This window comes from Sander vitreus, chromosome 7 (assembly GCF_031162955.1).
Source record: "Sander vitreus isolate 19-12246 chromosome 7, sanVit1, whole genome shotgun sequence".
In the NCBI taxonomy this organism is placed as follows: domain Eukaryota; kingdom Metazoa; phylum Chordata; class Actinopteri; order Perciformes; family Percidae; genus Sander; species Sander vitreus.
The window spans coordinates 595041-612727 of record NC_135861.1 but is presented as its reverse complement, the minus strand read 5'-3'; the positions used below and the strand labels follow the sequence as shown (position 1 = coordinate 612727).

At 46.0% G+C, this 17687-nt stretch overlaps 2 protein-coding genes across 5 annotated transcripts in view; both read left to right on the top strand.

The window, feature by feature from the left end:
- The window catches only part of elk1 (ETS transcription factor ELK1), a 39459-nt gene extending 34171 nt beyond the window's left edge, over positions 1-5288 (top strand). For 2 of the 4 annotated variants that reach the window (XM_078254106.1, XM_078254104.1), the window contains exon 11: positions 1136-1290. In XM_078254106.1, the coding sequence (XP_078110232.1) occupies positions 1136-1267 (132 nt within the window). In that variant the 3' untranslated portion in view covers positions 1268-1290. Of the gene's footprint in view, positions 1-1135; positions 1291-1351; positions 1442-2634 lie in introns of those variants that run through there. The other 2 variants (XM_078254107.1, XM_078254108.1) reach the window with 2 other exon arrangements.
- A 10268-nt stretch (positions 5289-15556) lies between these two features.
- Positions 15557-17687, top strand: part of LOC144520166 (leucine-rich repeat neuronal protein 1) — a 32129-nt gene continuing 29998 nt past the window's right edge. Inside the window, exons 1-2 of the mRNA XM_078253832.1 lie at positions 15557-15649; positions 17618-17687. The exon at positions 17618-17687 is cut by the window's right edge and continues 48 nt beyond it. Coding sequence (XP_078109958.1) covers positions 15557-15649; positions 17618-17687 — 163 coding nt within the window. The remainder of the gene's footprint in view (positions 15650-17617) is intronic.

Here is a 17687-nt window from a genome sequence, read left to right as displayed (position 1 = left end):
AATATGATACAAAGTATGTGTTACTCATGCAAACATGTATATATATCAGACAAACACAGGAATGTAGGCCACTACACTGCAGTTTCTCACATACAACATATGCTAACTGCAATATTTCTTCAAATGATATTACACACAACTACCCCTTTACCCGTTTCTCTATCAGTTTCCACTTATAACGCTCCAGCTACACAAAATGATTCCTCCTTACAGCAGTTTCAATGTAAAACTTACTCAAACCCTATTAAACCACTGTGTTACCACACACCCACACACACACACACACACACACACACACACACACACACACACACACACACACACACACACACACACCCACCCACACACACACACACACACACACACACACACACACACACACACACACACACACACACACACACACACACACACACACCCACCCACACACACACACACACACACACACGCGCCGAGAGAGGAAAAAAAGAAGTTGCGGGCCTGACGGTAGCTCGTGTGGACGTGCAGCAGCCAGCAGGATGTTATCTTCAGTGAATCAAACACACAGAAATCCAACTTACAGTTAGCTGTTAGTCCAAGAAACACAGCTCAAACACGAAAACCAGTCTCTCCGGTCCAAAATCAGCGTCCTCCGAATCAGCAACTCTCCGCCGTTAGCTCCAACTTTAGCTAGTCCGTTAGCTCCAACTTTAGCTAGTCCGTTAGCTCCAACTTTAGCTAGTCCGTTAGCTCCAACTTTAGCTAGTCCGTTAGCTCCAACTTTAGCTAGTCCGTTAGCTCCAACTTTAGCTAGTCCGTTAGCTCCAACTTTAGCCAGGCACACCAGCACAACGTTTGTTCTAAACCACTGCTGTTAGACGGGGAAAGTGCCGTAGTGTAGCTACACCTCTTCAGCTCCGTTATTCCACTTAGATCTTCTCCATGCTAACTATTCTAGCGTCTCTCAATGTTTCTCAGTGTTTTCTTTCCTCTTCTCGATTTGTGATTCTCTCCCCCTAACACTCCAGAAATATACTTCAGCATATGATACATAGCTAACATCTAATCATAACAACACACAGCTGCAGTTCTATCTGTTGTCTTATTCCGCTGTCATCATTGGTGACATGAAATCCCAAATGTTCCCACACACCAGACTATATATACGACGCTGGAGCTTCCTCCAGCTCTGGGCAGCCTTCCTCATCTCTCCCACCTGACATCTCTACAGTCTTCCTCATCTCTCCCATCTGACATCTCTACAGTCTTCCTCATCTCTCCCACCTGACATCTCTACAGTCTTCCTCATCTCTACAGCCCATCCTGACATCTCTACAGTCTTCCTCATCTCTCCCATCTGACATCTCTACAGTCTTCCTCATCTCTACAGCCTTCCTCATCTCTCCCACCTGACATCTCTACAGTCTTCCTCATCTCTCCCACCTGACATATCTACAGTCTTCCTCATCTCTCCCATCTGACATCTCTACAGCCTTCCTCATCTCTCCCACCTGACATCTCTACAGTCTTCCTCATCTCTCCCACCTGACATCTCTACAGTCTTCCTCATCTCTACAGCCTTCCTCATCTCTCCCACCTGACATCTCTACAGCCTTCCTCATCTCTCCCACCTGACATATCTACAGTCTTCCTCATCTCTACAGTCTTCCTCATCTCTCCCACCTGACGTCTCTACAGCCTTCCTCATCTCTCCCACCTGACATCTCTACAGTCTTCCTCATCTCTCCCACCTGACATCTCTACAGTCTTCCTCATCTCTCCCACCTGACATCTCTACAGTCTTCCTCATATCTCCCACCTGACGTCTCTACAGCCTTCCTCATCTCTCCCACCTGACATCTCTACAGTCTTCCTCATCTCTCCCACCTGACATCTCTACAGTCTTCCTCATCTCTACAGTCTTCCTCATCTCTACAGTCTTCCTCATCTCTACAGTCTTCCTCATCTCTCCCACCTGACATCACTAGTCTTCCTCATCTCTACAGTCTTCCTCATCTCTCCCACCTGACATCTCTACAGTCTTCCTCATATCTCCCACCTGACGTCTCTACAGTCTTCCTCATCTCTCCCACCTGACATCTCTACAGTCTTCCTCATATCTCCCACCTGACGTATCTACAGTCTTCCTCATCTCTCCCACCTGACATATCTACACATGACGTGACCTGTGTGTCTCTGTCTGTGACAGACAGACAGAGACACACACACACACAAATGTTGGAATACATATGTGTGATGTGGTGCTCGACGCACACACCAGCGCAAAAGTATAAACATCAGACCACTTACGTAGCTACGGTGAAATATCCGACCTTCCTGTTGAAAGCAGACTGTTTGTGTTTAATCCAGGTTCTGACTTTTAATAAAAATATTGTCTGAAAACATCATTGCACGCCTACTGACTGATACACCCCCCTCTGGTGGACACAACATATACAAAGTTTGATACCAATATAAGCCTTACTGAAGGCATTTAATGGTCAAAATATTATTAATACATATTTGAATATATTTGAATATTAATATCAGTAAACAAACAAACTTCAAATATGATTTTTTTGGGCAAAAGTCAAAGCCCTAACGCACACACGCTCTGAAACTAAAATATTCTTCTCTCTCTCTGCCCCTCTGTAGTTTCCCACAAACGGCAGTAACCAGATCCACATCCCGGCTCTGAGCGTGGACGGCCTCTCCACCCCCGTGGTTCTCTCCCCCGGTCCCCAGAAACCCTGAGCCCCCCCTACCCCCCCGCCCCGGCCCGCCCGCCTCACACAGCTCCGCACCGGGCACGATACTCGCCTGCTCCCTGAAAGGGTCGGGGGGAAAACTGGCTCTGAATCTGGACCATTTCTGAAACTCTCCACTCCAACCAGGAGCCACGTTAGTTAGACTGGTAAGACCTGCGAGATTTGATAGTTTATGGGGGACCTTTTCACAGCGAGAGAGGAGCATCGTCCAAACCAGACACAAGTCCCAGTTTGGTGAACGCCGGAGCCTCCGAACTCCTCCGCTGATGTAACGTTTTAAAGGGTGCAGGGAGCGGGTGGATGTCTGGGCTTCATCCTCCTTTAACCCTTCCCCTCATTTCTTTCAGAGGTTTTTTGTAGCGGGCGCTCGAACACACCGTGACGTTGTGGGGAAAACGGGACGCTTCTCTTGACTCGAACGCATCCCGAGAAGCCGAGAGCCGAAACACAGAAATCACATCTGAAGACAGACGAGGTGGAAGGATTTCCTTTTTTGTTCTCGTACTGGGGCTGCAACTACCGCCGAAACTCGAGGATACGTTTATATATACTCGAGATAATGTCCGTCGGAGAAAAGCAGCAAACTGGAATTTTTACTGGAGGAAACATTTAATATCGATCGACTTACCTGGCGGTCGCTGAGACGGTGTTTCCTGTCAGCCGGTCAGACATTTTTAAACAAACTGACGAGGTTTTCGATCGGAAAAGTTTGACCTGATTCATAATATTCAGGAGGAAACTTTTTGAGATTTATCTGGGATCTCCTTTTCGAGGCTTTTTGCTCTTTATCGTGAGTGGTTATTTATTTCTGTGTCCTGTTTTGAAATCTCTCTCTGCAGATTCTTTAAAATGCCGTGTCATCGTGGCTCCTGACTGGGCGGGGGCGAGCTTGATTCGATGACTCCCAGAGCCAGCTTCATTTTATAAACTCACTTCTGCTGGATTCCTTCAGACTTTTTTTGGGGCCATTTAAGGGTTTTTTGCTTCGCTCTTAATGGCCACGCCTTTCTCTCCACTTATGCATGGCCTGTTATTGGACTGAACTCCTTAGCGTTACTTTTGAACGGACCAATCACAAGAGGAGTGACGATAGTGACGATGGACCTGGGCTGCAGGCGCTCAGATTTTACAAAGCCAAGTTATTTCTCCGTAAAATGTCTCTTTGTGACAGATTGTATATTTTCTAAAGGAGTCTTTGAAGCTCTTCGAGACAGAGAAGAGAAACCTGTCCGTTTATTCATTAGCCACATTCCTTCGGCTTTAAAGCGTTGATAGAGCTTTGTTGATTAATAACTTCTATATCGTTTTGATGTCAGCGTTCATTCCAGACGTGCAGCAGGTCTTTGTCGAGCTGCTTTAAACGGTGAATGTTTTGTTCCTGAAAGCCTCGGACTCGCGGCGTCGAACCTCTGCGGTGATGCTGCCACAAGTTTTCACGTGAAGACGCCATTTAGCCGTTTATTTAGCCGTGAAGTTGTGCAACAGTTCAACAAATCAACAGTAAAAACACCTTGAACTGTGACATTTTCCTTCATACTTTTCTCATTTGAACTTTCTAGATTCCAGTGTTCCCTTTAAGGCCGTGACACACCGACCAGACGGCCGACCGTCGGCAGGAAAGCCAGTCGGACGAAGAGACGAGACGTAATACGTCTCCATAACAGCAGGCGGCGCTGATCTGTATTGTCGCCCAAAAACTGAAAACAGGCAGCTGATTGGACAAACGCGTCATGTGGGTCTGGCTGCTCCCCGACCATCATGGCGTCTCGTTCAGAATACGATCTCATATTGTCCTAAAATAGTTCACCGTAACGTGTTTCTGGAAACATCTGAAGAGAGAAACAGGCCGTGCAGCTGCTGAATCTGTCTTCATTTCAGATCAACAAAGGTCAGTTTAACAGATGTTCATCAGATGTTGAGAGACTCTAGTCACGCTCATCCCGCTCTCCGTTTCCTGGTTAGCTCTCCACCAATCAGATGGGTCACTGAGTCCGACTGTCCTGTCTCTGACTGAGCATGTCAGGTCGGTCAGAATGAAGCCGACAGCTCCTCAGACAGACGACGACACGAACACACCGACCAGACTCGAGTCACCGACCTCGCCAGACTGTCCGACGGCCGATCATCGGCTCGGTGTGTCAGGGCCTTTAGGGTTTTTTTAAGCAGTGGGGGCGGTCTGTCCGAACAACGGGACGTTTTGAAACTTGTGGCAACATCAAAATCTGCAGAAACGCTCCAAAAAAAACCGCTGCAGATTTCTGCAAAACTTTTGTGCAAACGTTTTTGTGTTCAAAGTGAAGCTGTGACACTGTTATGGTTCTTCTAAAATGACTGTTGTTGTTGTTGTTGTTGTTTATGATGCTAGCTGAGCTCTGTGGTTGCCACAGTACCATGACCCGACTGTTGTTGCTGATATGCAGGTTGCTGTTGTTGCTGTTGTTTTTGCTGCGGAGCGTCTGCTCCTCCTCGCGCTGACGCTGTTAACGTGTTGCTACGCTTCTGTGTGTGACTACGAGGCTGCTGACACACACACACACACACACAGAGACAGACAGAGACACACACACACACACAGAGGCAGACAGAGACACACACACACACAGAGGCAGACAGAGACACACACACACACACACACACACAGAGACACACACACACACACACACACACACACACACACACACACACACACACACACACACACACACACACACACACACACACACACACACACACAGGCAGACAGAGACAGACACACACACACAGGCAGACAGAGACACATACATACACACAGACACACACACACACAGGCAGACAGAGACACAGACACACAGAGAGAGACACACACACACACACACACACACAGAGACACACATACACACACACACACACACACACAGGCAGACAGAGACACACACACACACACACAGAGACACACACACACACACACACACACACACACACACAGGCAGACAGAGACACACAGACACACACATACAGGCAGACAGAGACACATACATACACACAGACACACACACACACAGGCAGACAGAGACACATACATACACACAGACACACACACACACAGGCAGACAGAGACAGACACACACACACAGGCAGACAGAGACACATACATACACACAGACACACACACACACAGGCAGACAGAGACACATACATACACACAGACACACAGGCAGACAGAGACACACACATACATACACACACACACACACACACACACACAGACAGAGACACACACACACACACAGGCAGACAGAGACACATACATACACACAGACACACACACACACACACAGGCAGACAGAGACACATACATACACACAGACACACACACACACACAGGCAGACAGAGACACACACATACACACACACACACACACAGCACACACACACACAGGCAGACAGAGACACACAGACACACACACACAGGCAGACAGAGACACATACATACACACAGACACACACAGACACACAGGCAGACAGAGACACACACACACACAGCTGAACCATAAGGAACTGAGTGAGGCTGAAACCTCGGCTAATGTTGTTGAGTTTATTAGTAACATTGATTGTTAGCACGCTGCAAACTGTTAAAACGATCCAAATACAGAGATCGTTGGTAGGGACGTCCCAAACGGGTCGGCGTCCATATGGGCATGTTTGAACTCATCGGGGAACAGCAATCACCCCGATCACTTAGCTGCACTCCGTTAAATGTTTAAAGCTGAAGACATCCTTCAGTTACAGTGTGCAGCTCTATTATCGAGGCAAACGGAAATATACAATATTAAAACAATTGGATCGGGACATCTCTATCATTAGCTTTCAGAGAATTATTTAATCTCGCTGCACATGACAAACATGCAGAAACTAAAGCGGGTTCTGACTCACAGGCTGTCTCTAAAGATGCCCGACGCGTCTCCACTTCCTGCCGCTGAACAAAGTGAAGCCACCATCTCCCGGATACGAGTCTACGCAGTAGTGATCGGACGGTGGAGCTGCGGTATCAAAGTCCCGCCCTCATACACCCGCCCGACCAATCAGGAGTTAATGGGTTCAGAAAAATGAACACTTGAACAAACATCGGCGTGATCAGAACTACCCTAAAATCACAGATATTTGATGTGTGCTGTAATTTAAATGTTAGTGCTTTTAGCTCGTAGAAAAGTCCTCTCAAATAGATGTTTAGTTTTGTACGGGGACAATTAAACGCTGTACAACGGTTCAACCAGACGGACAACTGAAAGGGCAGAAAGAGAGTCAGGGCCCTATCTTACACGCAGCGCTAAGCCCGACCCAAGTGTCTTTGCTAGTTTAAGACCGACCCAGTTGTCAGTTTCCCGTCCAGCGCCCACGTCGTTTAAACAACAAATGCACCTGCAGCCATCTGGGGCCCATGCTGGTCTTACAGGGAGGTGTGTTCAGGTGCATTCTGGGCGTGCTGGTCTTACAGGGAGGTGTGTTCAGGTGCATTCTGGGCGTGCTGGTCTTACAGGGAGGTGTGTTCAGGTGCATTCTGGGCGTGCTGGTCTTACAGGGAGGTGTGTTCAGGTGCATTCTGGGCGTGCTGGTCTTACAGGGAGGTGTGTTCAGGTGCATTCTGGGCGTGCTGGTCTTATAAGGGAGGTGTGTTCAGGTGCATTCTGGGCGTGCTGGTCTTACAGGGAGGTGTGTTCAGGTGCATTCTGGGCGTGCTGGTCTTACAGGGAGGTGTGTTCAGGTGCATTCTGGGCGTGCTGGTCTTATAAGGAGGTGTGTTCAGGTGCATTCTGGGCATGCTGGTCTTACAGGGAGGTGTGTTCATAAGCATTCTGGGCGTGCTGGTCTTACAGGGAGGTGTGTTCAGGTGCATTCTGGGCGTGCTGGTCTTACAGGGAGGTGTGTTCAGGTGCATTCTGGGCGTATTGCTATCTTGAGGCAGTGGGAAGTGATGGCACCATTGACCATCAAAAACCTGGTCTAAAGTCAATAACGCAGCATTTCATTGTTATTTTAACAGAGCATTAGTAAAATGCTCCTAGGCTCGTGCACAGCACGTGCACACTATGCTTGTTACACACACAGGGACGCACAGCAGCACACACACACACATACACACACAGGGACGCACAGCAGCACACACACATGCAGAAGATTACACATACAAATATTACGGTGCAAATCCTCCATCATAACAGCAATGCTCCAAGGTCCAAACGTGCCTGGCTTTTAAAGGGAATGGGAGATGATCTCTGATTGGTTGATTGCATGTTACGCCCAAAACACACCTCTGATTAATGAAGACACTAAGGTCAACCCTTTTGAACCATGCGCCCGGCACACGGACCCTTTTTTCCGCCGTCAAACGACAAAAGTGGATTTGGACACACCCTAAACACACCTGCAGCAGGCGCTTCACGCCGTGCGCTGAGATAAAATAGGGCCCTACGTGTACTTGGCTTGTGAAACCTTTCAGCCGGCTGCGTTAGGTTTTATTGTTCGATATCTACAGCTGATATGTTCTTTGACATTTCAGCAGACATTTATATAAAAGTGTGCACACGTGTGAAGTGATGTTCAGCCTCAGATCAGTTCCTGGCGGTGTGATTTCCCAGCCTTCAGCGGTGACGTGAACGCGTCGCTGACAGCCATCGTGTTCGACTGTTCTCGCTCCTTTTACAGCATGACTCTATTTTTCTATCAGAGACCTTTTTAGTGTCTCCAAGTTTAAAGAGCGGCGAAGCCTTAAAGAGTTCAGAGCTGCATCTTTAATCGCTTTTCTAACGATGTGACGATGATGATGATGATGAGGATGAAGAAAAATAAGCCATTTCTAGGGAAGAAAAAGCTGAACTTTGGATGTATTTTTGGAGGCTTTCAGTCCGACATCTTTAAACGTTTCTCTCACCAGCAGAACATGAAGAATGTTTTTATATTGATTAGTAACAGCGTTGCATTCTCGGTGATGCCATTTCGAGGCGGCGTCACGTTTTCTGGGAGTACACTGTAAAAAATGATGTGCCACTTTAAATAATCACGAGTTATTAAGTACGACCTTTAACATAACGATGTTTTTATACGAGGAGGGTCTGATTTATTAGGTCAGGGGGGGTCAAACTCAGTTACACAAAAGGGCAACACTGGAAATGTAGAATCACATGTAGGCAGTGGTGTTAGGGCTGGGCGATGGGGAGAAAACCTAATATCCCCATACTTGTTACCAAATACCTCGATATCAATATTGTGGCGATATTGTAGGGTTGACTATTGGTACTTTCACAAAATATGCACACAATGAGATTTTTCAGGGTTCATACGTTTTGAAAAATGCAAATCCCAGTCCTGGAAAGGTTTTGGAAACATAAAAAGACCCAGAAAGTTTGGGAAAAGTCATGAAATTGTTTAATAATAATAATAATATGTGATTATTAGGGCTGTCAATCGAACCTGAACCGATACTTTTTAAGAAAGTAAGAAAAGAATAAAAAAGGTACTAAACAACAGTTGGTGACGTTAAAGAACGGCTTGTTTATTGCTAAGGCCATATGGTCAACATTAAATGATTTAATAATAATGTATAACAATAACAATAACTTATTTCATTAGTAAACTGCTGTTGAACGACAAAAACAACAACCAGATGGAAAAGGACATTTACAATAACTTCAAATGCACCACGAGGCTGTAGTTTACCAGTTTCATTGAACGCACCGTCTGTGTTGTTTCTCCGACGGCAGCTGCAGATTGTTACATCCCGGTGTTGAATCCTCTACAGTAAAACACAGTCACACTTTACACCGTCTAGCGTTAGCTGTCAGCATTTTAACCGTGTTTAATCCAGCTACCAGCTAGTGGTAGGCTAACGTTAGCTGCTGTCGAGTATAGTGTTAACTAGCTAGCGGTAGGCTAACGTTAGCTGCTGTCGAGTATAGTGTTAACTAGCTAGCGGTAGGCTAACGTTAGCTGCTGTCGAGTATAGTGTTAACTAGCTAGCGGTAGGCTAACGTTAGCTGCTGTCGAGTATAGTGTTAACTAGCTAGCGGTAGGCTAACGTTAGCTGCGGTCGAGTATAGTGTTAACTAGCTAGCGGTAGGCTAACGTTAGCTGCGGTCGAGTATAGTGTTAACTAGCTAGCGGTAGGCTAACGTTAGCTGCTGTCGAGTATTGTGTTAACTAGCTAGCGGTAGGCTAACGTTAGCTTCTGTCGAGTATAGTGTTAACTAGGTAGCGGTAGGCTAACGTTAGCTGCTGTCGAGTATAGTGTTAACTAGCTAGCGGTAGGCTAACGTTAGCTGCTGTCGAGTATAGTGTTAACTAGGTAGCGGTAGGCTAACGTTAGCTGCTGTCGAGTATAGTGTTAACTAGCTAGCGGTAGGCTAACGTCAGCTGCTGTTGAGTATTGTGTTAGCTAGCGTCCCATGCCGCGGGGTTTGTGTTGCCTGTATCATCGTTATTTTGACAGCCCTAGTGATTAATAAATGTATTTCACGTTGTCCTAACCTCACCGTTCTGTTCGGGGCGCGATATTACGTCTCCCACTATGAACCACACACATTATCATTCTCTTTATTGTTAAACCTCTGAGGTTAAACTGTAACACAGATTTGTATTCTTATTATATAATGTCGACTGATATATTTTAGGACTACACAGTCATGGAAATTTGCCGAAAAGGTCATGGAAATTGGGTTAAAATGCGTATGAACCCTGATTTTTGATAAATAATCATCCGTTATGTTGATATAATGACTATGTGGGTAAAGGCAAATAATAGAACAGCTAGAACAGTCTGGTGTGTTCAGAAAATGACATCACTTTACTGTAACGCAGCCTTTAAAACCAGGAAAAGACAACAGTTATGTCATATCAGGATATCACGATATCCAAAATTTAAGACGATATCTAGCCTCATATATCAATATATTGCCCAGCCCTAAGTGGTGTAGTCTAATGTATTGTAGTGGGTATACTGTACCACTTTTTTTTTCCTGGCTCAGAATGGGCCTTTTTTTTGGGGGGGGGGCATATCAAAGTGGGGGGTCTGGGTGTCCTCCCGCAGGGTTATTTTGAGCATCAAAGACTTTCCTGCATTCTGATACACTTTTATGGAGGGAAAACCTGTATTTATCCTATGAGATGACATTCAAAATAATCCAAAATATATAATGGAATATGAAGCAGTAAGAGGCTTTCACATCAGGGACCTGAGCCTGGGTCACTACAGCTGACAAAAGGGTTATGGTGGACGGGACGACAACATGAGGGGTCTTCAACACTTGTTGAACCAAGGACCCCTTAAAGGAACACGCCAACTTATTGGGACTTTGTCTTATTCCCCGTCTCCCCCAGAGTTAGATAAGTCCAGACATACCCTTCTCATCTCCGTACGTGTTGCAACTCTGTCTGACGCACCCACCGTTAGCCTAGCTTAGCACAGATCCTGGAGGTAACTGGCTCCATCTAGCCTAGCTTAGCACAGATCCTGGAGGTAACTGGCTCCATCTAGCCTAGCTGCTCCCAATAAGTGACAAAATAACGCCAACATGTTCCTATTTACATGTTGTGATTTTTATAGTCACAGCGTGTACAAATAACAAGGTCACATGACACACAGCCATCTTCTAACCGTATATAAACTGGGAACTATATTCTCAGAAGGCGAAGCACTGCTACTCTCTGCTACTTGGGCGGAGTGATATGCTTGCAGCACCTGAGAAGCCCCGAGCAGAGAGTAGCAGTGCAGAAGGGTATGTCTGGACTTATCTAACTCTGGGGGATACGGGGAATAAGACAAAGTCCCAATAAGTCGGCGTTTTCCTTTAAGAAGTGAAAATGACGACATACGTAAGAGGCCTCCAGCTCTTCTTCAATGAATGTGAAACTTAAAAAACTGGCACATAATTTTTTCACAGGTGTCTGATAAATGCCGTGATTTTCTGCGAGCGCTGCTTATTAACGGATCCTAAATGTTTCGCAGCGTCACGCTGCTGAGCGAGGTCGATCTCACGTTGTCAATCACAGCTCTCATTAACGCGTTGGTTTCTTTACATTTGTTTATAATAAAAAAAAAAAGGTAGATCTTTGGGAACATCTGATGTAACCTGGAGCTCTCTGTCTGGCAGCTGTGTCGCTGAGGATCCAAAAGGGAAGTAGGGCTGGGTATCCTAAAAGCTTTCGATAACTGGTACCGCTGAAAACAGGAACACGGGAGGTCATTTTCCTTTTATTTCACCCCCAAAAACTAAGCTATTGACTGAAATATTTGTGTGTTTTATGTATTAAATTAACAGATTATCGACCGACCATTCGCAAGACTTTCCGAGTCGTTGTTCCGACTTTTCCCGGTCGAGAACTAATTTTTCCGATCGTTCCGACAGCACCTGAACGCGGTGTTATCTTGCAAACTGTCCCATGATCCTTTGCAGCAGGATGTCAGACAGAAAGCTCTGGGAGCAGATGATTATGACATTATAAGAGCTAACAGTTTTTCTATCGGATGTTTTCTGTACATAAATTAAGATGTAATCTCTATATTCTGTGCAGCTGAGGAGTGTACACCACGTGTTGTTTCTGTGGCCTATCGTCGCTGTCAGAGCCTGCGTGGCCCCGCCCCTCCTCGGCTGTGATTGGCTGAGGGGTTTATTGATGTAAAGGGGGCGTGGCCTGCTTTTATTTTTCTGAGACAGAGTTCTACGTGTTCCACGTGTCATTTACTGGAAGGAAACAATTAAAAGAAGCTATTTTTTATGAACATGACTTTGGTTTTTGTTGGTGATGTTCATCGGATTATTACACACACACACACACACACACACACACAGACACACACACACACACACACATACACACACACACACACACACACGGACACAGACGCACACACACACAGACACACACACACACACACACACACACACAGACACACACATACACACACACACGGACACAGACGCACACACACACAGACACACACAGACACACAGATACACACACACACGGACACAGACGCACACACACACACACACGGACACTAATGTAATGAGTGTTCAGTTATAAATTAAACTCACCGACACTTCAGACAAGTACAGCTGAAACCATTTTTTATATTTTTTTTATTGTTTGAATGACATGTTTTTAATTTTATGTAAAATATTCATGTATTATTTAATATATATATATATATTTTTTTTTTATTTATTTATTAGTCATAATGAGGAGAAACCTTTCTCTCATTCATCATGTTTTCAGATGATTCAGAATCTGCTGAGTCATCACTGATGATCCCATACCTGAACGATGACACAGCCTGCAGAGCTGTCGTCATGACGATCCCCCTCCTCCCCCCCAAACAAACACACACACACACAGAGACACACAGAGACAAAAACACACACACTCAAACTCACACACGCTCACACACACAGACACAAACACACACATACACGTATACACACACAGACACACACACGTACACACAGAGACACACGCACACACACACGTACACACACAGACACACACACACACACATGCACACACACAGACAAACACACGTGCACACACACACACACACACACACACATGCACACACACAGACAAACACACGAGCACACACACACACACAGAGACAGAGACACACAGACACACACACAGACGCATACACACACACACACAGAGACACAGACACACACACACAGAGACACACACACACACACACACACACACAGACACACACACACACACACAGAGACACACACACACAGACAGAGACACAGACACACAGACAGAGACACACAAACACACACACACACACACACACACACACACAGAGACACACCCAGCAGTGACCAATAGGATTTCCCAGTAACTGATATCACTGAGCTGACAGAAACATTAACAGGAATCTGTCAGAGTCTGAAACTCAGATGATGATGTTTGATTTTCCTGAAAGGTTCCATATCAGGCTCATATTCTGGGTCATACTTTTTATGTCTCTACTGGAACATGTTAACATGATTTAATGTTCAAAAACACTGTCTGAATATACCTGTACTTTCTACAGTCTGAGAAGAAGCAATGCATTATGGGGCAGATAAATATGTCCAGTAAGCTCACGTCTCATACTCACACGCACACACAGAGACACACACTCACACAGACACACATACGCGCACACACACACTCACACAGACACACATACGCGCACACCCACTCACACACACACACATACGCGCACACACACACTCACACAGACACACATACGCGCACACCCACTCACACACACACACACACACACACATACGCACACACTCACACACACAGGCTCACATACGCGCACACACTCACACAGACACATACGTGCACACACACACACACACACACACACACACACACACACACACACACTCATTCAAACACACACTCAGTCACACACACACACACTCAAACACACACACTCAGACACACACACTCACACACACACACACAGCACACACACACTACACACACACACACACACACACAGCTCACACACACACTACACTCACACACACACACACACTCACACACACACACACTCATTCACACACACACACACACACACACACACACACACACACACACACACACACAGACACACACACATTCACACACACACTCAGACACACACACACTCACAAACACTCAGACACACACTCAAACACACACTCAGTCACACACACACACACAGACACACACTCATTCAAACACACACTCAGACACACACACACTCAAACAAACACACACACACAGACTCAAACACACACTCAGACACACACACACACACAGACACACACTCATTCACACACACACACACACACACACACTCATTCACACACACACACACAGACACACGCTCATTCACACACACACACACACACACACACTCATTCACACACACACACACACACACACTCATTCACACACACACTCAGACACACTCATTCAAACACACACACACACTCATTCAAACACACACGTACGCACACACACACACACACACACACACACACACACACACACTCATTCAAACACACACTCAGACACACACACACACACTCATTCAAACACACACACACACACACACACACTCATTCAAACGCAAACACACACACACACACACACACACACACACACACGCAAACACACACACACACACACACTCTTGATGGGAATTAATGCTTACTTAATCCAAACTAAGCTGGATTTCAGAGATAGCAGGATTGTTTTCACTCAGCAAGAGTTTAGAGCTTTAGAGCTCAACAGCGTGGTTCCAAAAGTAAAACCACTGGTCGTTTTCTCCGTAGGGATTGAGATTATAATAATAAAGTCATAAAGTCTAAACCATCCGAGGGAGACGGACCCCGAGCTACGAGGATCTTTCTCCTTCTGTCTGAGTAATCAGCCGACGATCCCTCACATTTAACTGGTGACCCTTTGGAGGGGCCCGACCCTTATGTTGGGACGCTCTGGACTAATATATCTAACTGGATATCACGGCGGAACGATTTCGGGGGAAAAATTTAATTGCGATTTTTATGCCAGATATTGCGATCATGATCCAGTTTGCGATTCTTCAGCTAAAGTTCAATATTCACTGTGAAGAAATGAAACATGTTACGGAGCATTATAACATAAGACACCATCATAACTGCTCTATATTCCTAAATAAGATATGAACTGCCAACAATAAGTGTTGTCAGTCAAACAGAACATTTATCACAGAAGCTAAAGTTATAATAAAAACATATATCAGTACTTTCCTGTGAACTAAAATGTCTGATGAGCCTCAGTTCCACAGCAGCGTCTACATACAGTATCACACCTTCTACCATCATGTTAAAGCAGAGGGTCCGGGACGCTCAATGGTGTTTTTAAGCCCCCAATGTCGACTTCAAGGCACCTAACCCTAACCTTAATGGCCCCACTGACATATATAAACTGGACCAGCAGCTCCCGTGTCTCTGGACGGAGACCAGTGAAGGACATTAGAAGCTCTTTCCCGGTGATGGCTGAGCGTTACTGAGCAGCCTCCAACTGAGCTTGAAGACGTAGATGTGACGTGAGCAACCTGTCTGAAAGTTGGAAGTCTTCTGGTAGCTGTGCCAAGAGAAATCTCAATCATTCCCAATCTAGCAGAGACGGAGAGCGTAGGTATATGTAAGGAGATAACATAGACACAGGCTCATTATTGATCACTAAAATGATAGTTAACATTAGTCATTACACTTAAACAGCTGATGGAAGTCCAAACTGCCTGAGAGCTTCTCCTGTACTATACGGTAACTCCTCTACTATGAGACAGGAAGTCTCGTGGTTATGACCCAATCGTTAGCCTATTGTTATAAAAACGTCTGCTACGGAGCCATAACGTGAGCTACAAGGTAATGGAGCCTTTTATACATTGTCGTGTTTCTTTAGAAATAAACAACGGACAAATAGAGTCTTTAAACGCTTCAGATGTAAAGGTATTCTCTGTCAAAGTGACGTCAGAATGAATGGCAGTCAATGGGATGCTAACGGGATGCTAACGGGAGGTGATGGCTTGGTAGCATCAAAATGGCGCCATAGGAGCTACGCATACGCTTACCCCCTTGAATGGCGCTGACACACCGACAGTCTGGCGAGGTCGGTGACTCGAGTCTGTTCGGTGTGTTCCGTGCCGTCGTCCACTTTCACTTTTCGGTGAACTATCTTCGTAAAATATGACATCGTATTCCGAACGAAGCCGCCATTATGCCCGGTTGAAATATCCGGGAGCAGCCGGACCCAGGTGACGCGTTCGTCCAATCAGCTGCCAGTTTTAATTTTTTGGGCGACAATACACATTACCGCCGCCTGCTGTTATGGAGACGTATTATGTCCAGAGGCGCGGGAAGTAGGGGTGCTGGAGGTGCTCAACACGTTCTCACACCCATCTCGTAAAATATGGACGCTTGGTCAGGTGCCTTTGTCGTTCTTATTGACGCTAAAAGTCTCCTTTAGCGCTATAAGTAAACGTGCTTGGTCGGGACTATTGACGTCCCTTTAGCGCTATAAGTAAACGTGCTTGGTCGGGACTATTGACGTCCCTTTAGCGCTATAAGTAAACGTGCTTGGTCGGGACTATTGCGTCCCTTTAGCGCTATAAGTAAACGTGCTTAGTCGGGACTATTGGCGTCCCTGGCGCTATAAAGTAAACGTGCTTGGTCGGGACAATGCGGCGTCCCTTTAGGCTATAAAGTAGACGCGCTTGGTCCGGGACTATTGAAAAACCACTTTATTCTCATCGCGATGCTTGATCGGACTGGCGTCCTTTGGCGCTATAAATAGCGATGCTTAGTCGGGATATTGGCGTCCCTTGGCGCTTCTCGTCGCCGTGCTTGATTAGGACTATTGGCGTCCCTTTAGAGCTGCAATCGCGTGTGAGTCGGGACTATTGGCGTCCGCCCCAGCTCTATAAGTTAACGCGTGCTTAGTCGGGACAATTGACGTCCTTTAGCTCTAAATAGCATTGGCAGTAGGACTATTGTCACTTTAGAGCTATAAGTAAACGTGCAGTCGGGACTATTGACGTCCCTTTGAGTTATAAGTAAACGTGCTTAGTGGGACTATTAGCGTCCCTTTAGGATTATGATAAGCGATGCTTGGTAGGACTCATGCCCCGTCTTGCTGGCGCAGTTATATTAAGGAAAAGGTCGTGGGTCGGCGTCTGGTTCTGTGGCGCGGTAGGAAAGAAAAAGTGACTATAGCAAGCGTGACAAGCGGACGTGAACCCATCTCCTGGGTGAAGAAAGTCCTATGTTTGACCCATCTACCCCCAACCCCAACCAACCTCACTTCGTACTCCTCTGCAGTACCTCTCCTACTTTGCGCTCTCCCGGTCATGTTACACAAACACGCTGAAAGCTGCTTTTACGTGCGCTC